The sequence below is a fragment of the Bos javanicus genome, chromosome 3 (assembly GCF_032452875.1).
Source record: "Bos javanicus breed banteng chromosome 3, ARS-OSU_banteng_1.0, whole genome shotgun sequence".
In the NCBI taxonomy this organism is placed as follows: domain Eukaryota; kingdom Metazoa; phylum Chordata; class Mammalia; order Artiodactyla; family Bovidae; genus Bos; species Bos javanicus.
This window is the reverse complement of record NC_083870.1, coordinates 1,491,715-1,515,550: the sequence shown is the minus strand read 5'-3', so window position 1 is coordinate 1,515,550 and position 23,836 is coordinate 1,491,715. Positions and strand designations below refer to the sequence as shown.

The following is a 23,836-nucleotide window of genomic DNA, read 5'->3' as shown; positions in this document are numbered from 1 at the left end:
GGGAGCGGCCCGTCCTTTGTTGTCGGTGTTTAAACAGCGCGGAAAGCCTTAAAAAGTGCGCACCGAAGAGGGCGCGGGCCAGTCCGCTCACCGACACTTCACGCATCTCCACCCTTTCGGCCACCGTGTCCCCTGTCCTTCTTGTAGCATGCCACTGGGGGAAGCCAGAGTAAAATCGGGAGGAGAGTAAGATGCCACAATCGCGCTCCGTACAACACTTTACACTTCGCATATCAGGACGGAGCCAAGGGGAAATGGCGCAAGCGCAGACCGCCTTTTAGGCGCTTGGGGAAATTCGCGCATGTGCAGAGCCCAGACGAGAAGAAATGAAGCGAAGGAGTGACTCGCAGGTTGAGGGCGCTTTAGCTACTGAGGAGCCACAGCTGCCAGGGGGCGCGTGCGCAGAGAGCCCGGTGGAGGTGGGCCTCTTCCAGGGGGACAGCCTCGCGCGCCCCCTGGCGCGCGCCCGAGGAGAGGCGGGAGCTGGAGGGGGCGGAGAGCAGGGAGGAGGTCTGGAGGGCGGGCGGGGGGAGGGGAGCCGGAGCGAGGGAGGGTTTATCGACCGGGCGATTTTGGTTAAAATATTCAAAATGGCGGACGGAGGAGCAGCGAGTCAAGATGAGAGTTCAGCCGCGGCGGCAGCAGCAGCAGGTAATCATTACAGCATTTTACATATTCATATTCATACTCAACCCCGGCTCCCGCTGCCCCCCCCCCGCGACTTAGCATAATTTATTAGTACTCAGGATTATTATAATTAACGGCGGGGAGATGGGGGGCCAGGGAGCACGGAGCCCCCGCCGGGCGCCGAGCGGAGGGGGAAAGAGGCTCGGAGCGCCCAGGCGGAGGGGGAAGACGAGGGGCAAAGGGGGCTGCTATCCGCCGCTCTCCTCCTGCCCCTAGCCCACCCCGCCGCGGGCTCGCCCGCCCGCCCGCCGGCACCGGCCCTCCTCCTCCGCCGGCCACCGGCCGCCCGCCGCCTCCGCCTCCTCGCCGCCGAGCCCCAACCCGAGCGGGTCCGCGGCGGGGCCGCGGGGCCGGGGCAGAGGGAGAGGACAATAAAGACGTTTTACATATTCATAGCTGCTGGGCCGGCGGGGCGCGGCGGGGCGCGGGCGGGCGACCCGGGCCGGGCGGGCGCGGGGTGGGGGGGCGTGGAGGGCGAGATGGAGGTGGCGGCGAGCACAATGCCGGGGAGGCGGCGGGGCCGGAGTGGACCCCGGCGGCCGGACCGCCGCACGTGTCCTGCCCCCGGCGCGGGCCGGGGCGCCCCCTCCCCCGCGCTGCTGCCCGCGGGGGGCGGCCCGGGTGCGCCCGCGGACAGCGCCCGGCCCGCGCCCGCGCCCCGCCGCCGCACCAGGGTCCGAGCGGGGCCAAGCCCGCGGGTCACGGCCCCGGGCGCCCCGGCCGCGCCCCGCTCATCCCCCGAACGGTGGCCTGACCGGAGGCGGGCCTGCGCTGTAGATGGGTAGGGGTGAGCGGTCCTGGGCGCTGCGAGGGGGCCTCCGGGCGGAGGGACTAGGGCGTCCGCGCCGGCACGCGCTTCGCCCCCTTGGGGGCGGACTGGGTTGAAAGCTGCCCTCGGGGAAAGTTCCCCTCCAAGGAGCAGGTCCTCTGAGGCCGTCCCATGTGCTCCGGGCCACCGGTCAGGGGTCCCAGCGAGTCCTGGGGAAGCCCCTTGTTCCCCGGCGGCCGTGGATTCTCGGGAGAGTTGAGCCGAATGAAGGTGCCTGGCGCGGTCTGAGCTCCGGGTCCCCTGCCCCACCCTGTCTGCCCCCCGCCTCTGCGCTTGACCCAGACCCGCGGGGCCGGGGGCCCTCGGGGGCCTCGCTCCCCCTCAGGCCCCAGCGGCGCCCGGAGGCCTCCCGGGAACTCGGACGTGAAGCGCTGCCCTCCTGCCCGGCCCCAGAACCGGCTGGCTGACAAGTTGATAATATTCTCGGTTTACCCCCCACCGGTTGGGAGTTGGGTAGGGGCGGGGATCCCCCTTCCTGGGTCTCTGCCCCTGTTTTCTTGTTGGGTGCTGGGTCCTCTTATGCTCTGGTTAGCTGAACCTCTCTCATTTGAATAATGTCTAATTCGGGGAGGTTTATATTATTGAAATGGCCGCCTGGCTTTCCCCGCCTCTCATGTTTAGTAATTCAGACCTTTAATAACAGCCACTCACAGCCCAACGCCGTGTTTATATTTTACATTCGCCCCATGTGCTTTTGTGGTTCGATATGATTCTTTTTTTTTTTTCCTTGGCAATCCACAGGGCTCTGAGATCAAACCCAGACTGGGCTGGGAGGAGAGGGAGAGAGCTAGGCCTTGGCCCCTATGTAGCAGTGGCCTAGGCCTCATGTTCTCTGCCGCTTGATTTATTTACTAATAACCAAAATGACTCCCCCTACCCCCCCCAAATAACTTCCGTACGCTTACCTCTACTCCACGGGCAGAAGAAACCCTCTTGGGCGTTAGCAACTTTCAAACAGCTTCTAGCTAAGCATCAACTCTGTCGTGTTCTGTTTTATCTTAAAAAAGACTTTCTTATGGTTTGCCATAATATTGGGCCTAAGGAAAAAAATCTATGCTTTCTCATTTTCAGAGGCGAATGAAACCTATTTTGGTTTAATAAAATAAATCACTTTGTTTTCGGGCTAGTTCACCCCTGCCCCTTGACTTCTACCCCCAAGTTAAACACTTTCAGGCTTTGTAAAGATCTTCGGTATTTGTTTAAAAAAAAAAAAAAAAGCAGTAGTTTTTTTCTAGGAGTTGTAGAATAGCTAGTTATTTTAGAAGTTCCAATTAACAGCATGCTGTATTCCCCTTTCAGCCTCTTCATTCTAATTTAAAATGGAGCTGATATTAATTTTGTGCTACCACTGTTATAGACTTACTTATTTTAATTGTAGCACTCCTGAAAACAGATATGGGGTTATATTTTCTTTGAGTGTTTGTGTCAAGGTTAAATGAGTGAAAATGGAAGAATAAACTGAGGCATTGTGTCTACTCTGATCTTGAAACTTATTCCCTTCCTAAGCACACCCACCCCTCATCTTTAAGTTGTCAGAATTGATTTTATATTTTGTGTAGGCTTAGAACATTTGGTCTGTGACAGGCAGATTAACTTTTGCTATTTAAAAGAAATAATTTTGATTTGGGGGCTTTCCCTTAGTAGAGTTGTCTTTTTAATTTTGTATAGTTCTTACCTGTTTTTTAAAAGCATGGTGTGGCTTCTCCTTGGTGTTTTTTAAACCCCTGCTAGTAAAGTATCGGAGAAGAGTTGTTGAACAGCGACTTGTTTAACCTTTGAAATTATGTTAATGCACTTGATGGTCAGTTGCAATATACATATTTTGTGAGACATTAGTCTTCAGTTTAAATGGAAATAAAATTCTGGATTTGATGGGCTAAAAACAAGCCAATTTCAAATACCAGTTCTCACTTTTTTTTTTTTCTTTTACTGCCAATAGGCAGGGCCTGAATGCAGCAGGAAAAAAGAATCTGCCGCTTTCATGAGAATGTTCAGGTGAATAACTGCTTCAGAGACCTGAAGCATGAGGTTGGATGGACAGAAAACAGTAACATGATTTCATGCCTTAAATAGCGTATGTTTTTGCACACGATTCTGAAGATGTGGTCAAACTGATGATGTCATTGGACAAAGGACAAGGTGCAGTTAATTTGATTTATTGTCCTGAGGTGAAGTGTAGCAATGAAACCTCCTCATAGGGAAACCATTTATCTCAGGACAATTTCCTTTATAGCTGCAATTTAACCACTACCGAGGCTGCAAATATTTTATCCAAGATGATAAAATGCACATTGCGTTTTACAAACAAAATTTCTTTCTTACAATTATTGTGATACAGGAAAGGGTGAGTATTGTTAACTGGCCTTATATTTTGGTTGGCTTCCCATGCTGTTGTAAAAATTCATTTCCTAAAATTCTCAATTGGGGACCGTGGTTTTAAATAAGTATAATCATAGAAATGATCTATAAGTATGCCTGTTTTAGATAGGTTTTTTATAATCCCCCAAACTCTAGTAAGAAGCTATATTTCTTGATATAATTTCTTCAGAGCATCGCTCAGGATAAAGGAGAGATCATATTTGGCTTAGAACCTGTTAAAGTGAGTAGAGTGAACTTGAAGAGGATGAGGGTTGTATATTGTTAGGTTGAAATTATAGTGTTTAAGGTAAAATACTTAACAGGAAAGCATGTGCTTTGCAAACAGTTTTTTTTTTTTTTTAATTTCAGAATTCTTTTTGGATTGTCTTAATTTAGTCTGGACAAGTTTGTGCATTTTATTTTGATTGATTAGTGATTTTTAAAATTGTTTCACTGTGAGGTATGAATGCACAAATGATTTTTGACCTATTAAATTTTCCTGTCAGACATTTTCCATCTTATTTTTAACTAGTTTATCTTAAAGTGATGATTAAAATATCCTGGGAATGTAGTGGAGTTGTTGTGATTGATTCCTGCCTCTGTCGGTGTGAGAGGAGAGTCATCGAGTATTTTAGGGTTAGGGTTAGGGTGAGGCCTGCATGAGTTTATGGCCTGCTTCTCTCCTTTTGCATCTGTCAGGTGGCTTCCCACAAGTTTTCGGAAAAGCCATTGTGACTTCCTTCTTTCTTGCCCCGTCTAGTAATTATAATGGTACTTTTGAACTTAGGTCTTGAAAATTTATGTGACAGCTGACCAAATATTTTAATTTCTAAGAGGACTGTTCTTCCAAGGCATTACTGTTGAAGTCATTTTTAACCTTGACCCCCAAACTAATTTCCAGTTCCTTTCATTTTGACATTGTCAAAAATCCCAGTCGTCAAGGAAGAAACAGTGACTATTATTCCAGGTTGAGTGGTACAGTATTCTGGCATATTTTAGATTTATTACTCTCTGCTTTGATAAGCAATATAAAGAAGAAATAAAATGTGTCTCATTACTGCATAGGTTGAAGTAATTGTTAATCTGTTATTCATGTGCTCAGTGGATCTTGGAATAAGTTTACGGTTCAGAATGTTAAATTGCTCTTATAAAGTCACCAGAGATGTTTAAAGGAGCCTTGTATATCTTAAGCAGGTGGTTCTAAAATGACATAACTGGAAATTTGAATGTTGCCTTTCACAAGTATTTTCCATTAAGAATGAAACAGTTTCTTGAATTTGTATTGCTTGATCTTGAGTTTAGGTGTGTGGGTTTGTATGTTTAAGTTGTGTTTTTAAAATTGGTCTCTCACTTTCATGAACGTCTGTCCCTTTGTACTAGGAAGACTATAATGTAGTAGTGATTCCCTTAATGTTATCAGTTATTTTTTTAACGTTGAAAGCTGACAGCTTTAGTCTTCTTTCAAGCCCTATTAAAATTAATTTTCTTTTAAAATACTGGTATGTGACTGTCAGTGTTGGTTCAGTTACAGTTTTTGTAATTAGTAAAGACTTACTAGGAAGCCTAATTTTAAGCAGGAATGTGTTTTCCTAGTGGAAATGATTTTGTTTGGGAATATTCAAACAATTATTGTTTACAGAACAGAGCAAATCACAGGCAAAACATGTCCCTTTTCGGTCACCCGTGTTTCTGTTGTCTCCTTTAATGTTAAATGCCTGAGCAAACATGTTTATTACTTATTTCTTCAAGGAAATCTAATATTAGGCATGAGAGTGTAGATTTGATTGTTACACATTTGCCTTATCTGAGTTTCTGTATCCCTCCTGAATGAGTTCTTTCCTCATTTTCCTCTTTATAGGAAACTCTTCGGACCAGAATTTTGCTTAATTCTTATCTTGATTGTGTTGCTTAAAAATGTCTTTTTGAGTGGAATCAATATTGAAAGATGTAATACTTATCGTTCACAGATTACTTATCCATCTTCTTTTGCCAAATAGTTTTGCACATTGTTGGTGTTTTGTATAGATAGTTGGATACCTTAGATTTATATTTCTTCTTAGGAATTAATTGATTTTATTTTGTACTGAAATACTTCTAACTGTGCTCTAAACTGGCAATGAGCCCTTATAAACTCTTTTAGCAGTAATAGCAATGGAAACAAAAATAGCGTGAGTGGAGCCAGTGCTTGACTTACTGATCCATGTACAGTATGTTTAGAATTTGGAATATGAGAATTGTCTTGAGTTTCAGAACCTCTGATTTGAGGAAGTTCTTTATGTATAATACACGTAGTTTTTACTGTGGTATATTAATTTACTGAGCATTGATAAGATATCTTATTTGTATTTAGTGACTGATAAAATGCTTTTGTTTTTAAATTTTTTTTCCCAGTTAAGCAAGTACTCAAGTTTTCAGTGCTGTCTAGATTTTATAGACAGACATAGCAATCAGCAAAAGAAGAATCAGCAAACCTCTAGGTTTATCAGATTCTTTTTTTTTTTTTTTAAGTACTATACAGGAAACTAGATACTCATCCAGAAGAGGATACGTAATAATTAATTTTTAGAGTGACAGTGTGAAGCACAAAACTTGGCTCACTGTGAGTGTTGGTAGTAGCTTTACTCAGCCTGTGATATTGAAAGTCATTGCAAGTACAGTTTAATTTGTCACTTGTTCTGTTTCATAATTCTCTGTGTAACTTTATTGGTTTTTATGTTGGAATCATAGCTCTAGCATGTAAAGTTAATCATTAAATCAGTAAAATAATAAAAATTATGATAGACCTTTTTTTTTTTTTTGGACTGGTGAGCCTTTGTTTACAACAGAAGATGCAAACAGGAATGGCTAGGAAGTGAACATTATGTTGTGTATGTTAAACAGCTCAATTATTTTTAACATGTGGTCACCTCAAGTTGTACTGACTAGCTTTGTAATCTGCAGAATGAATATATATTTTAGAGAAAAGTGACTTAACTATTTTCTTGCTTTAGTATATTTTTAAAATAGTCTGCTTAGTGTTAAAAATGCTTTTTTTTTTTTTGCTGATTAATGCTGCAGTAGGCAAGTATATTTTAATCAATCTTTTAAAAATAATTATTTAAACATTTCTAAGCTTACAAAAATATATATGCTGCTTTTTACCTGGTCCCTATGCCACTTGTCTTTGAGGCTAACAAGGGAATATAAGACTCTGCTGTGGAGTTTATACTTAGCAGGGAATATTTTAAAGCAGTGTGTCTACCGTCAACCCTCTATATTGGTGAGTTTGTTATCCGTTAATTCAGCCAACTACAGATTGAAAATAATGGAAAATATTCCAGCAAGTTCCAAAAAGCAGAACTTAAATTTGTTGCATCCTGGCAACTATTTACTTAGCATTTACATTGTATTAGGTACTGTAAGTAAGCTAAAGATGATTTAAAGTATATGAGGATGTGCATAAGTTACATGCAAATGTTGCGCACCCCTGGGTTTTGGTATCTGTGGAGATTCTGGAACCAATCACCTGTGGATAGCAGGGGATGGTTGTAGTTACATATTAAAATATATAATAGATAATAATGGTCAGAATAGAGATCAGGTCTGTCCAAGTTTGTAGGAACCAAAACATCCTAGAATGGTTAAAGCTGGAAGGTAATTTAGGTACAGTCTATCTTAAAACCTTTACCAATGAGACAGTATTCTCACTGAGGGTGGTGGTTTAGTGACTTGCCCACAGTCTCTTAACTGTTGAGTAAAGAAGACTTTTAGTCTTCTCCTCCCCCTGCCCCATCTCTCCCTCTACCACATTGCTGCTAGTCAGAGAAGACTTTTAGTAGGAGGTTAGATTTTTAAGCCACATTTAAAAGGGTGAAAAGAATTTAGAGGAATGGGAAGACAGGGAAGATACTGCAGGGGAGATTGTGTTCAAGATGTAAAGCATAAGTTTACTCTGTGTGCAGGGAGGCTGTTAGAGGTTTTTGAAGTAAGGAATTCTGTGATAAAAGCAGCATTCTGGGATTAACATGGTGGTGTGCAGGACCTTTTGAAATAGGAAGGGAGGGATTTGGGTCCATGGAAACCAGTATATAAAAGTCAGGGTATGTGGGTTTTGACTAATTAAGCTATGGAGATTGTTGTGTAGTTGCTAAGTCGTGTCTGACTCTTCTGCAACCCCAAGGACTATAGCTCACCAAGCTTCTCTGTTCATGGGGTTTCCCAGGCAAGAATACTGGAGTGGGTTGCCATTTCCTTCTCCAGGAGATCCTCCTCACCCAGGGATTGAACCTGGGTCTCCTGCATTGGCAGGCAGATTGTTTACTGCTGAGCCACCAGGGAGATACAAACATTATATAATAAGACAATTACCGTACGTCAAAAGGCTTTCAGTCTAATAGTGATGTAATGAAAATAGATAATTCATAGGATGTTGAGAATGTTCAGTTACTGTGCACAGAATAAGGACCTTTGGGAGAAATTCTTGCCGGTCTTTACAGTAAGAACTTTTTTATTTCTGACCAATGATTTTGTTTTTAGTCTTTGGGACACTGAACTAATTGACTTTATTTCCTTTTCAAATCAAACTACACTGTTTAGACCACGTTATCAACCTGAAAACTTAGATAAGCAATTATAGCATCCATTTTTCTTAGCCTCATTCCCAGATCCATGTTAGGTCCTTACCTTTTGTTTTGCATTTCTTTCATTGCTTCCACCTTTAAACTCTTGTTATTTTGTGTTTTATGTGGTCTATCTTATATCCTTTGTGGAGCAAAGCAGGTATAGATAAAATTACCGGTAATCATAGCATAATGATTCTGTCTGTATTTTTATAGTACCTTAACATTTATGGTGGTACTCTTATTTTCGTTAACTTGTTTGCTCCTTTCAGGCAAAAATTATTACACCCATTTTACAGTTGAGTAAAATAAAACTTAGTTTAAATGACTCTCCCGAGGTCATGTGCTTAATCAGCACTCAGTGTGTTTGGGGGCTGGCGGGACTTCTAGGTTGGCTGTTACTGAGGCCGCACACTGCAAAGTGGTAGAAGGCAGGCTGGGATTCTTTTCTGGAGAGCTCTGCGTGTCAGGCGTTGATGGTGTAGGAGTTTGGATTCCACTTGCTTGGCAGTAGGAGTCATTGAATTTTTTTGTTCTGTACTGAGCCATAATCAAAGTTCTTAATTTAAAGTGTTTAAAAGCAGGTAATTAGAGTCAAAGGGATACCAGGGTTTTGAGCTTAGAGTATCAAAAGCAGTGCTGTGAACAGAAGTAGGGAAGTTGGAAGAGAGAGCCATTTGGGGGACTAGGCAATGAATTCAATTTTAGACATGTCATTTGAGACATGATTGGGTGGTTTTCATGGGGTTACACGTTTATTGTGAAAATCAACAAAGTGTTACAGAGTTAAATTGTGTGTGTGTGTGTGTGTCTTGCCCAATCGTGTCCAACCCTTGTGACCCCATGAACTGGGGCTCCTCTGTCCGTGGGATTTCCAGGGAAGAAGACTGGAGTGGGTTGTCATTTTCTTCTCCAGGGATATCTTCCTGATCAAAGGATCGAACCCTCGTCTCCCACATTTCAGGCAGACTCTTTACTATCTGAGCCACCGGGGAACTCATACTAATAATAGGATGTGAGGTTTATGTTCATGCCACTGTGTGTGGACTGAGTATTACGTCTCAACACGGTAAATTCTAGGCATCTCATTTTGCCTTTGCCACTGGCTTCTGTAGTGGTTTCAATAATAAGATGGTGATAATACCAGTGTTACAGGGATGCTGTGGGGAGTTACAAATTGGTAGCAGAAGCATTTTTAAAGTTCTGTAATAGTTTTTCTTCCATGAGCACAAGAGTAAATTTAGCAGTTATTATTATTTGTGCTGCTGTAGAGAGGGAGCTTTTAAATTGATTCTGTGGGACACCATACTTCAGGTTGTACATTCCCATGTGTAACCTGCATCTTGGAAGAAGGAGGTACTCCCCTAATACTCTTCAGAAGCTATATAGTGAGGCATTATTGCATTGTAGCAAACATAAACTTGTCCTTGATTTCAAGGCATTCTGTTATCTCGCCCCTACCCCTGCCTATACATTCTTATCTTTTACTACTTCCTTAAAGAGCATGACTCAATAATTCCAATAGAAAGTACCCTTTATAGTCAGTTCAGTCGCTCAGTCCTGTCTGACTCTTTGCAACCCCATGGACTGCAGCACGCCAGGCTTCCCTGTCCATCACCAACTCCTAGAGCTTGCTCAAACTCATGCCCATCGCCCTCTATGTCTCTTTATTGGCCCACCACAAACAGTGTTTCTTTTAACAGGTTTTAATTTTTTTAAAAATCACCTTAAAACTTTGTCTTGAAGAGCTATTCTGGGAAGGTGGCTTTATTTATTTTGAAGTGTGGACTCTCCTCTCCCCGTCACAGTTCCGTCACATGTCCTGAAAGTAGGCCCGCTGTCTTGGTCAGTCTTGTATCTGGGATACTCTTGAGAACTTTTGCTCACGGGCTCACACCGCCCCCTCCCTCGGAATGTTGTGGTGTGTTCGTGGTACAGTGAAAGCAGCATGGAAGGTTGGGAGACCTGGGCTCTCCGTCTCTAACTAGCTTTGTGACTGGGACAAGTTACTTCACCACTGGTTTGTTTTTTTTTTTCTTTATTTGCGTGTGTAAACGTTTTCAAACAAAATGCCATTGGAATCATTTTCAAAATGAATTTTAGACAGAAGCTTAATGTTAAAAAGTAAGAGTGGAGCTCTTCTGATTGAGGAAGGCGCAGGGGCAGGGAAAACATCTCCCTCTGCTCCCCACAGTGACCCTGTAGACCCCTTCATAGGCTCTTAGAACCTGCTGGTGCACTGTTTGAAACTGGTTACCCTTATTTATCATACAGGCCTGTCTATTTGTTATTCTGTCTCTACCTCTGTGCTTCTGTCCTACTTTGTCTGAACTCAGCACTTTGTGTTCATTTAGCTAATTTAGCACTTCATTATACACAGTCTTATTTTCTTCACTAATTGAGTTTTATAAGTAAATCTTGTCTCTTCCTAAGAGCCTTGAGAGAGGGAACACGCTGCTAGAGATAGAGTTGACAGTTAGCAAATGATGCTTGATTGATTAAATTAGAGGTTCTCAATATTTTGCGATACTTTGATCACCTGATGTGAAGAACCCCGATGCTGGGAAAGATTGAAGGCAGGAGGAGAAGGGGATGAGAGAGGATAAGATGGTTGGATGGCATCACTGACTGGATGGATAGCAGTTTGAGCAAGCTCCAGGAGTTGGTGATAGACAGGAAAGCCTGGTGTGCTGCAGTCCATGGGGTCGAAAAGAGTCAGACACGACTGAGTGACTGAACTGAGTCTTTGCTGGGATAAGACTTGCCCGTGGAACTTTTTCAGCATGCAGAGGCCCAGACCTTACCTTCCAAGTTTCTAATAAAGTAGAGGTCTGGCAAGTCATAGTTTTTAAAAGTTTGTAAAAAATAATTCAGTTACTTTGAATTTGTTGCATTTCAAGATTATTGCTTAGAATATTTTGAATTGTGGTTCTCAGTGGACCGTGAAGTCTTCATAGTGAAAAGACAGAGAACTAGGAAGCTTGGATCCTTCCTCTGTTTGTAGCACTATCCGGCTTTATGCTCTTGAACAAATCTCTTAACTTTTCTGGCCCATAGGGTTCTAAATTGACGAATTGTGTTTTATTTTCATATTTTGTTTTTCTTTTTAAGCTGTGGAATTCTTCAAAAGCATCTTTTTTGGTGAAGACCAGTAGACACAACAGATACTTTGGCTTTCATCTGAATATCATTTTAATAAACATATAAAGAATATAGAACATGGTAGGTTCGATCCTATCTCGGCAGTAGAGCTAAAATATATGGGGAGTCTGAAAATGTAATATTTAGATTTTAAACTTGAAACCTCTTTCTAGAATGTGAATGAATGAATAAGGACAGTAAGCTTATCAGGAACTGTAATAATTCTTGTGAACATAAAGTGGATTATAATTAACCAATCAGACTGGTCCTTCTGCATTCATTTAATTCAGTAAATATAGAGTTTTCTTCTGTTCCTTGCCATGCACACCACACTGGAGAAAGAGTAGTGAATAAGACACAGACTGCCCCTGTCCTCTGAAATCTTATAGTCTGTTGGGCAAGTCATACATTAAATAACACGGTTTATAGTTAATTGAGTAAAATACGGGAGATTCAGAATACTCTGAATAAGATAAGGACACCTAATCAGAATGAGAGGATTTAGGAAGGGCTTCCTGAGGAAGCAGTGTTTACACTTGAGACCTGAAGGGTGACTGCAAGTTATCAGTTCAAGTCTGGGAGTAGGAAGTGGGGTTGAAAATGTTATAAGCAAAGGAAGCAATATATATGTGATTTTTGAAACCAGTGCTGGTTACTAAGCTTCACGTGCATTTTCCCGTTAGTCTTCACAGTGACCCCACGAAGCGTGTTTTTCGTCATTCATCCTCGTCATCTTTCAGCTAAGAAAGCTGCAAAGAGGCTAAGTGGTACACCTAGGTCTCTGACCTTTTGGATGTAATTAAGAGCATTATTATGCTCTTAACCATTAATTTCTGCTTCCAGTCAAATTGAATGATGAACTGTTTAGCAGTTATTATTTTTGAGTTTATCCTTAGTGCTCTTATGCAGTTCCCGGTTCCAGATTGTGTGGTCTAGAATCAGTGGTGCATTTATCTCTATCTTGCAGTTTTGGGAGATGGACAGTTGATCAGCAGATCTAATGTTAACCTAGCTTTCAGGCATCTCCAGTTGTTGATTATAAAAATATTCTGAAGCTGGCTGTATGTAGATCCATAAAGCTTGAACACTTTGAAATTATACTTTAAAACTGAAGCTACTTGCAGATGTTAACATCCAGATAATTTTCATTTGGGGCATCATTTATATTCTTCTGTTGGCTAGATTAGGAAATCAGGACATGTATTTAAAATATTTGAGTGTTTCGCCAGTGAGTTGTGACTTAAAATTGATACGCTGGCAAGTGCCGGGAATTTGTTTATCACTCCCCTTCCCCCAGCAAGCTGTAACTGAGCCAGCTTTCAGTTGAAGAAACATGACAGTTGCTTATTTTTTCTGATGAGAAGTCAGTCATTTAATGGTATTGATATTCCCTATCATGTATAGCATGTTTAATCCTTCCCCATATCACCCTGTTCATTGTTACAGTGTTTGTGTGTGAAACATTTTTTCTTCACACTGCATAGTCATTGCCCTCTATGTGCTGCTTCGTGCAGTCAGCCAGGAAGGCTGTTTTAGCAGACTGTAGTATATATTAATTCATATGTCAATCACTGTTACTTAGAAAAGAATTGGTGAAAATCCTCTGGTGTCACGAGAGACATAGTAAACATCACTAAAGCCTGAGAAGACAAATTAACAATTTTATGAGGGTTACTGGAAGAAATCATGGTGTGACTTCAGAGAATTAGAGTGTAGTGTCAGCACCATCGCCAGTTCTTGGTACCGGAATCACGTCTGAATAGTGCTGTCCTGCTGTAAGACCCAGGTGGTGCTGGGTCAGCGCCTGAGCCCTTCCCTGGAATGTTCTCATGTGTGCGCGCCTCCACTCGCATACCTCAGGTGTGCCAGCCCCCCTCGTGTATGTGTGGCTGCTGTTTAGTTGCTAAGTTGTATCCAATTCTTTTGCAGTCCTGGGGACTGTAGCCCTCCAGGGTCCTCTGTCCGAGGGATTTGCCACTTAAGAATATAGGAGTGGTTTGCCGTTTCCTTCCCTACTTATATGTGTGTACATAATTCAAAAAGTCGGTGTACATCCTGCTTTTTTTTTTTTCTTGTAAACATGTCATCATATTTTAGGTTTACCCAGGTAAATAAACCTTTTTATTTGTTAAGTACAACCTCTGGGTAATTTCAGGGCTTCTCTGATATCTCAGATGGTAAAGAATCCGCCTGCCATGCGGGAGACCTGGGTTTGATCCCTGGGTTGGGAAGTTCCCCTGGAGAAGGAAATGGCAACCTACTCCAGTATTCTTGCCTGGAGAATCCCATGGACAGAAAAGTCTGATAGGTTGTAGTTCATGGGGTCACAAAGAGTTGGACACAACTGAGTGACTGAACTGAACTGAGCAGCTAAGCACTGGGTAAGTTCAAGGCTAACTCCCCCCACCCTTTTTTTTTTAAAGATCTTTGAATTTCATTTAGTTAAATAACTTCTAGTGGCATAAATAACAAACAATAAACTGATTGTTGAATTGTTATTCAGGGTAGCTGTAACTGATCAAGGGTGAGTGATCTTAGGTTAATCAGAGAGACCCAGTGAAGTCAGTAGCGGGGCAATTTTCACCTTGTCTTATGAGACTGGAAAATATTGACATGTCTGCAGCTTTCAGTTCTTCAAAAACTCACCTAACCTGCCCTTTTACCTAGTAATTTTTTTTTTTACAAATATCCTTCCACACCTTACCTAATCCTTTTTAATGGTTGTATTTTATTGTATTGATGTATCAGCTTATTTACTTGTTTCTTTTGGATGTATGTTAAGTTTTTTCCGTAATTATATTATAAGCATCCATCTACAGTGCTTTTTTTTTTTAAGATAAATTCTTAGGAATAGAATTATAGCCTTTAAAAATATGTTAAAAATTTTTGTGTGTGTTGTCAGATTGCTCTTGAGAGAGGTACCATTCTGTGTTTTTATCTATAGTACATATTTTATCTATAGTATTTAATAGTATCAGTTTCCCCACAGTGTCTTTTTAAACTTTTGGATGTACTGATAGATGAAACATTGTTTTAATTTTCATATTTTTGCTGTAAGTCAAACATTTTATTATATTTTAACTTCTTTTTCTGTATATTTTTCAAATATAATGTAAAACAGTGAGTTGTTACTCTTGTTGCTGTAGTTCTGACCCTTTCATGAAGATTTATAACTTCTTAAATATTTTCTTCTCATGAGTACCGCCCTCACTACACACACAATGAACTCCTGTACCTCTTTTGAATAGCATAAGTTTAGGGATGAGAGGAGCGCTGGGGTCATGCCTTGGCAAGACTTAAGCTTTCTTCCTCAGCCTCCCTAGTATCCCCCATAACAGGAGTTAGTATATTTCCCTGTTTCTATAGATCCTATCCTGGCATCTTAGTTGCCACCTTTAATTATCAGTTAACTTGTTCCTCTGTTTTGTAATAACTTAACTCTGTACTCTTAGGGGCTTTTTACCCCAGGCATGTAGCAGGTGCGTTGTTGCTGTTCAGTTTGTCTGACTCCTTGTGACCCCATGGAGTGCAGCATGCTCGGCTCCTCTGCTGTTCACTGTCTCCTGGCATTTGCTTCAGTTCATGTGAATCAGTGTTTCGATTGAGCCATGCCTTGTGCTGCACAAAAATGTTTCTTTTAGTAGAGGGGAATTAGAGTGAGCCTAATTTTTTACTCTGCCTGTTCTGAAGAAATTTTGATTTTTAATCAACTGTTTAGGATGAAGAAGAATTGGAAAGAAATTCAAGTTGGAAAGTCTAGGAATTTACTCCCATCTCATCCTCTGCCACCGCCTTCTCCTTTTGCCCTCAATCTTTCCCATCATCAGGGTCTTTTCCAATGAGTCAGGTGGCCAAAGTATTGGAGCTTCAGCATCAGTCCTTCCAATGAATATTCAGGGTCAATTTCCTTTAGGATCGACTGTTTTAACACATGTTTGCTATGTATTTGGTGCTCAACAAATATTTATTGAATGAACTTTTTTTTTTTTTTTTTGATTCTCAGATTTTCATCTAGCAATGTATCTCTGATAGCAGAAGAGAATGAACTTGTATCCTGAGAGAGCCTGGGGCTATATCACACAAAGGAAAAAACTGTGGTGGCCTCTAATAGTTTAAAATTTTCAAAAAAAAAAATAAAATAAAATTTTCATCTATGAATATTTTCTTTCATAATATGTTGATAATATGTTTTATATATCAAATATTTTAAGTTATTCAATTTTTGAGTAAAATTTACTTTCTAGGAAGAGAAGCATATCTATGGTTTTGAGTACTCTGCCTGAGATCCTTGCCAAATCAGTCTCCTTACCAAGGAAGAGTATGAAGTGAAAAGAGCTTCAATTCTGGAACCAAACAGATGTGGGTTTGAATTCTGGCTTTGCCACCTCCTGGCTGTGGGTCAGTGGGCTGGTGGGCTAGTTATTCAGCCTCCTTGTAGTACTTTATAGATTTATCTGTTTAACAAGTTTATTCACAGCAGATATTTGAATGCCTGCAGTTTGTGGCATTGTGCTGTTTGCCAGGTTTGTAATCATAATAATCATGTGTTTGCCTTCATGGAGCATCAGGTGTGTCTAGGTTCTCTTCCTTGTGACTGTTGACCCTCCTTCCCCTGGATCTGTTGCTAATTTCTCGTCCACTTAGGAGTGATTCAGCAACAACCAAGTCTTATTTATGTGGAATCAACTGGTGTGCAGACTAACTATAGTTTAAAAGAAACAGTGCATTTTTGAAAGAATACGAAATGACCAGCAAAAGCATCTGCATATATTCTGTGTGCTCTCTCATTGACCCCTGCCTGGTAACCTTAAGTTCTACATGTATGTACCCGCTTGGTAGTCATATCCTTTATTGGCAACCATCTGTTAGCTGTTCATTCATAAAGAGGGGATAGTTGCAGGTCAGCTGTGGCACTGTGGTCCTGGAGAGCAGGGCCATGCCTTGCACTGCACAAAAACGTTTCTTTTAGTAGAGGGGAATTAGGGTGAGCCTAATTTTTTACTCTGCCTGTTCTGAAGAAATTTTGATTTTTAATCAGATGTTTAGGATGAAGAAGAATTGAAAAGAAGTTCAAGTTGGAAAGTCTAGGAATTTATTTACTCCCTATGAACTTGTCCCACGTGGTGCTAGTGGTAAAGAACCTGCCTGCGAATGCAGGTTATATGTAAGAGACGCTGGTTCGATCCCTGGGTAGGGAAGATCCCCCGGAGAAACAAATGGCAATCCACTCCAGTACTCTTGCCTGGAGAATCCCATGGAGGGAGGAGCCTGATGGGCTACAGTCCATGGGGTTGCACAGAGTCAGACACAACTGAAGCGACTTAGCACACAGCATGAACTTGGTACTGACAGGACCTAAAATCATTCCAGTGCTAGACTGAGCTGGGATCTAACCTCCCAGCAAGCTTGGTGTTTTCTGGGTGTGAGGAACAGGGAATTTCAGGAAGCTGATGATGGGAGGAGGGTAATTTAACTTCTGAATGGAAATGGCTCAACAATATTATGTGTGAACCCTGATTGACATACAGCAGTGATATCATTGTAGAGTCACTTGGTGGCTAGGAAAGATGACAGTGACCTTGAAGAAAGAGGCTGCCTAGCAAACTCACGATCATGCATCTTGTGGAGTTTAAACACCTGCCTACATTGTGCCAAGTAATTGGAAAGCTGAGGGGTCAGTAGACTCAGATTGTTGCAATGCATAGGGTTTTTCCTCGTATTTGGGGGTAGGGAGAAGAGCTCAGATAAGACACGGGTTATAATAACAGTCCGTTTGTTTTTCCCTTTTGGTCATTTTTATTGAATAATTTTTATGTTTTCTTTGTCAATTATGACTTTTGTTTTTACTATTTTGAGCGATACCTGTGAAATAATATTTCTAAATATTATAAGTAACTTTAGATTTACAATAAGTTCAAGTTTACACAAAGCCATTTTTAACTACCATTGTTCTAATTTGTATAAATAAAAAAAATTAAAAAAATTATTGGCGATATTCTCTGATCTTTCTTCTGCTCCCCTTCTTAATTTCCCTTTTCTGATTTCCCCAGTTAACTGAGCATTGTCTGGTTTTTATTTTTTTAAATCTGTGTATCATACTCTTGAAATCCTTCCACTCCCTTGACTTCTCATGTGATTTTGTTTTCTGTTGCACTAAATTTAAAAACATTTTCCATATGATGCATTACTGCAAGCTTCATCCATTTGTTGCTTTTTTGTTCACCGCAAAATTTAAGGTGGTTTGTAGAGGTTTATGAACTGTAGCAAGAAATGTAAAATAAAAATATAAAAATTCTAATATAAAAATCTAATATTTGCTTTCACAGATATTTCTCTAAGCTTCATTGTAGACGGTGCAAAAAAAACCTCAATCTATGTTCATAATATTTGAAAGCAAACAAACTTGTGGTTTAAAAAAGTGGAGTTTCTGACAATTAAGATCAGAAGGAAGTTGCTCCTCACAGGCCTTGTAGATAGGACCCCATGTAATAAAATGAGCAGTGGCCTCACAGCAGTCCTACTGTGCATGCACCAAGGAACTTCCCAAGGCCCCGCTATAGGCCAAGATGTGTGATCATTGGGCAGATGAGGATGATTCAGAACGGTGTGGCAGAGAGTTTATAATGATTAGAAGGATGGAAATGTTGCATATCATTTAGGCAGTCTCCTACAAGTATTCTTTCTCTCAGTTTTGTATAGATTATAAGCTCTGTGAGGATAGCAGGTCTGTTTTGTTCACATTAGTACAGAGTTACCGGCACAGTGTCGGTTACTGAGTCTTTTCAGAATACATATGCACTGAGTTTGAAATTGAAGGTAGAGTTTTGTTCAGGGAGACCTTGGCTGCTCAGGCAGCACCTCAAAGGTTAATACCATATGGCAGGCTCATTGGAGGCCTGGTTCTCAGAAACTTGATTTCGTTACCATTCTTATGGGTAATTGAGTTCAAAAGAACTGATTCTTGATGAGCAAATACAGGATAGACAAAAATAGAAACAATGCCTGTTTGGGTTAACCTATGAACCTGTTATGAGAAATACAGTTGCAGAGTGTACCAGAACTCTTGATCATTCAGCAGTACATTGCCTCATTTTACCAGAAGCCAAATTGCAGTCAGAAGAGTTGCCTAATGACTTTTTTTTGGGTCAAGGCTAAGGAAATAATTAGGCTAATAGTTAGGACGTACTTTCTCTGCTGGTTAGGATGTATTTTGCCTTGAACAGTGCTGGGCACATCCTGAAAATTTTTCCTGTTTTTAATTGTTTGCCACTGATGGAAAGAAGCACTAGGTTAAATAGTCTATTTAAAAGCTGTTTTTAAATAAGGGAGAAAGTTGAAGTTTGATATTTGTATTGTTTGTGGATTTCAACTCCCTGTGGTATTCTTGTTTACCATGCTGTTAAGGCACAGTTAACTCTCAGGTACGATAAATGATGTTTATCTTAAATAGTTTCCATTGCTTTGACAGAATAAATGCATGCATGTTCAGTCACTCAGTTTTGTCCCACTGTGCGACCTCACGGTCTGTAGCCTGCCAGGCTCCTCTGTCCATGGGGTTTTCCTGGCAGGAATACTGGAGTGGGTTGGCATTTCCTCCTCCAGGGGATCTTTCTCAGCCAGGGATTGAACCCACATCTCCTGCATTGGTAGGCAGATTCTTTACCACTGAGCCACCTGGGAAGCCAGACTAAAAGAGACGATCTAATAAAGTGCTGTCCATAGACAGCAACTCAGGTGTAATGTATGTGTGCACTACAGTTGTGCATAGGCAGAGGAAGTGAGGTGACCTAATGGCGATACATTGGTGGTGTTGGCACGGTTGAGACTCTCATCTCTGCATACCCCCTTTTTTTTAATTCTAGCAGGTGCTGGGAATGCTCAAAGCAGAATACATAGCCCCTTGAACAGCAATAAGCTTTGAAAAGTGATTACTTTAATGCAGATATGAAAGCTTCCTGTCAGTTTATTTAATTTTAGGCATGGAAAAGGTTTTTGACATGACACAACTCAGATGCCATACAAGGAAAAGATTGATAGGTTTAACTATGTAAAATATTTTAAGTTTCTTCCTGCCAAAAGACTCTGTAAAAAGTTATATAACTTAATATACAAATATTGTAGCATATAGGAATGACAGTTGATTTTTCTTAATGTATTAAGTATTCGTGAAAAGTGAAAGTGAAAGTCGCTCAGTCGTATCCGACTCTGTGACACCATGAACTATACAGTCCCTGGAATTCTCCAGGTCAGAATACTGGAGTGGGTAGCCGTTCCCTTCTCCAGGGGATCTTCCCAACCCAGGGATGGAACCCAGGCCTCCCACACTGCAGGCGGATGCTTTACCAGCTGAGCCCCCAGGGGGCCCATTGAGTATTGTTAGGTGTCAACAATAAACGGCAGACATCCCAAATAGAAAAGTGGTCAAACACTACGAACAGGCAGTTGGCTTGACAATAAGAGTATAAACATATGAACCCTGATTAAGAGCCTCAGCTATAAAGACAGAACATTCTTCAAGGTGGAAATACAAAACATGCAAGGATGAATTAGAAAAGTTGTGCTTTAGGTAGAATAGTGGAGAAATGTGTTAGGGAAAGGGGTAGAGTTGAATACTGGCCATGGTTTAGAAGTAACATACGAGTGTTTGTATATGTATATACTAAAGAGCTTCTTGATGAAGGTGAAAGAGGAGAGTGAAAAAGCCAGCTTAAAATTCAACATTCAAAAAACTACATGCAATCCCATCACTTCATGGCAAATAGATGGGGAGACAATGGAAACCGTAAGCAGATTTTATTTTGGGGGGCTCCAGAATCACTGCAGACAACGACTGCAGCTGTGAAATTAAAAGACGCTTGCTCCTTGGAAGGAAAGCTATGACAAACCTAGACAGTGTATTAAAAAGCAGAGACATCACTTTGCCAACCAGGGTCCACATAGTCAAAGCTATGGTTTTGCCAGTAAATGTACAGATGTGAGAGTTGGACCAGAATTGATGCCTTCAAATCGGGGTGTGGTGAAGACTCTTGAGAGTCCCTGGGCTGCAAGGAAATCAAACCAATCAACCCTAAAAGAAAATCAACCCTGAATATTCTTTGAAATGACTGATGCTGAAGCTCTAATACTTTGGCCACCTGATGTGAAGAGCTGACTCACTGGAAAGACCCTGATGCTGAGGAAGATTGAGGGCAGGAGGAAAAGGGGGTGATAGGGTGAGATGGTTGGATGGCATCACCGACTCAACAGATACGAGTTTGAGCAAACTTTGGGAGATGGCGAAGGACAGGGAAGCCTGGTGTGCTACAGTCCGTGGGTTGTGAAGAGTCAGACGCAGTGACTGAACAAAAACAGTACACACACATATGTATATTGGGTTGGCCGAAAAATTCATTCAGGTTTTTTCATTACGTCGTTCGAAAAACCCAAATGAATTTTTTGGCCAACCCAAAATATATATATGCCATTTCCTCCTTTAAAACAATAAAATTACCATTTGGTATATATTGGGTTGGCCAAAAAGTTTGTTTGGATTTTTGAAAACTGTAATAAAAACCCTGAATGAACTTTTCTTGTCAACCCAATATATATGTTTATGTGTGTATTGTTTCCAATATACATGCTATTTGGTAATTCTGTTGCTTTAAAGGAGGAAAGGGCTTCTCTGGTAGCTCAGATGGTAAAGAATACACCTGCACTGTGGGAGACCTGGGTTCGATCTCTGGGTTGGGAAGATCCAGCGGAGGAGGGCACTGCCACCCACTCTCGTATTTTTCCCTGGAGAATCCCCACGGACAGAGAGAGGGTCCTGGCGGGCTACACTCCGTGGGGCCATAAAGAGTTAGATATGACTGAGTGACTAAACATACATAAGGGAGGAAAATATATTTAATATCTGAAATGGTTAAGTAGAGAAGGGACTCCTGCCATTTCTGATTTGATACACAAGGCAGCAGGTAAATGATTTGTTCATGCCTTGCCGGAGCTTGTGTGTGTGCGTAGATGCGCAGTTGTGTCCAGCTCTTTGCAACCCTGTGAACTGCAGTGATTGTTAATTTGTTCCTAGATAAATGTCTCATAGATAATTGAAAGTCAACTATTAACTCACTTTTTCTTGTACTCCTGCACAAACATCTTTAATACATGCTCCCACCATCCTGATGAAGGTCCTTTTTGCAATAGTTTGAAGCCCTTCCCCCAGAATTCTTCAGCATTACATTTATGGGAATATCCATTCTGATTCAGAACTCAACTTCTGGAACTTTTGCATTAGGGGTTCCTTGTTTTGTAATGAAATTGTCATCCAGGAGATAACAGTTAATCTCTCCTCGTCCTTTCCTGTTTTAATCATTTACCTCGTTGGCCACTGTAAAGCAATAACCTTAGCAGAACTGTCTCTTCCACTATAACTCACTTTTCTTATAGGTGTGTCTCCAAGTGGTCTACAGACACCTCCTTCTAGTACCAAGTGAAATAATTATTTTACTTAAAAAGAAGGAATCGGAAATCCAGCTACTGCTGGGCAGTAGACATAGTGCTGCCGCCACCGCTAAGTCGCTTCAGTCGTGTCCAACTCTGTGCAACCCCGTAGACGGCAGCCCACCAGGCCCAGCCGTCCCTGGGATTCTCCAGGCAAGAACACTGGAGTGGGTTGCCAGTTCCTTCTCCAATGCATGAAAGTGAAAAGTGAAAGTGAAGTCACTCAGTCGTGTCCGACTCTGTGCGACCCCATGGACAGCAGCCCACCAGGCTCCTCCGTCCACAGAATTCTCTAGGAAAGAGTACTGGAGTGGGTGGCCATAATGAGGTCAGCTCAGATATGAAGTGATACTGTTACAAGAATTTGAAAGCATGGATAAATAAGTTGACGGCTAATTTTTTTGGTGTGAGCTGAAAAATTAATTAACAGACAACCTCAGTCGTCAGTATTAGCTTAAGATGGAATGGTTCTGGGTAGTATAAGATAACAAGTTATCAAGTTTGTTTTTGGCCCATCTGCCAGGCACTGTGCTAAGTGTTCTAGATGAATTATCTCATTTAATCCTCACATCAGCTATGATACTATGATATATAGATTCTGTTACAACTCTGTTTTGTAGATGTGGAGACTGAGGTATAAGAAAGTCATGATTTTCCAAAGTTACCAACTAGAAAATGGTAGACTTAGCTTATAGTAAGTTGAAGGCATTGATTCCAGGTTTTAGCTAACGTTAGTTGACTTCTCTATTTGACTGATTAAGGATGGTATTTTTTAGCAGAAATTCTTTATTATTGTCAGTCACTTTTTTTTTCATATTTTTGGAAACAAGTTATCTGTTGGGTGGCAAAGTAACTTTAGAGATAATTATGCGTTTAAGTGTTGCTTGCTTCTGTCATATAGTATTATAGATATTAATTTTGGATCAATTGAGAAGCATAATTTAATGCTTTTTGAAGTTGAGGTATCAGTTTTGAGTTGTCCAGGCTTCTAGCAGCAGTCAACATAAATTCCATGGATGAAACTTCCAGCACTATGAACAGTGATATAAAAGAAAAATAGAATGTGGAGACCTTTGGAAGGTGTGTGTGTGTGTATGTCTGTCTGCCTGTCTGTGGCCAGTTTTCTGTTCTGGACCTCACGAAAGAGCTGCTTGCCCTTTTGATGGTGCTGAAAGACTGTTAAAGCTGGTATTTGCAAAAGAGATGAAAAGTTGCTGGTTTAAGAACTCAAATCACAGAAGACTCCCAAGACCAGCTTTCTTACAGTGGTGACATGTTGAAGCAGAAGATGAGCAAGTCTCTGAAGATGGTCTAGCTATAGAATTTGCTAGGTTTTGTCTTGAGATAGAGAAGCAAATCTATACTTTTTTCCATAGCTTAACTTTTACTTAGTTATTTAGTTACCCTGTATGTAAAATCAACCCAAACCAGAAGCCACAACTTAATCAATTTATATGGACCCAAGTTTTCATATTTGCAATTGTTACTTGTTTTTATTAGCAAAGTATTGGGTTGGCTAAAAAGTTTGTTTGAGGAGCTTCCCTAGGGGCTCAGTGGTAAAGAATCCACCTGCCAATGCAGGAGACACAGGTTTGATCCCTGATCTGGGAAGATCTCACATGCCTCGGAGCAACTAAGCCCGGGCACCACAACTATTGAGCCTGTGCTCTGGAGGTGGAGAGTCACAAGTACTGAGCCCACGTGCCGCGGCCACTGCAGCCCGAGCACTTAGAGCCCAGGCTCCACA

At 41.4% G+C, this 23,836-nt stretch overlaps 1 protein-coding gene across 5 annotated transcripts in view; it reads left to right on the top strand.

Annotated features, from left to right (window-relative positions):
- Window positions 1-183: 183 nt before the first annotated feature.
- POU2F1 (POU class 2 homeobox 1) overlaps window positions 184-23,836 on the top strand; it is a 202,357-nt gene continuing 178,704 nt past the window's right edge. For 3 of the 5 annotated variants that reach the window (XM_061399424.1, XM_061399427.1, XM_061399420.1), the window contains exon 1: window positions 184-651. In XM_061399424.1, coding sequence (XP_061255408.1) covers window positions 327-651 — 325 coding nt within the window. In that variant the 5' untranslated portion in view covers window positions 184-326. The remainder of the gene's footprint in view (window positions 652-23,836) is intronic. The other 2 variants (XM_061399430.1, XM_061399433.1) reach the window with 2 other exon arrangements.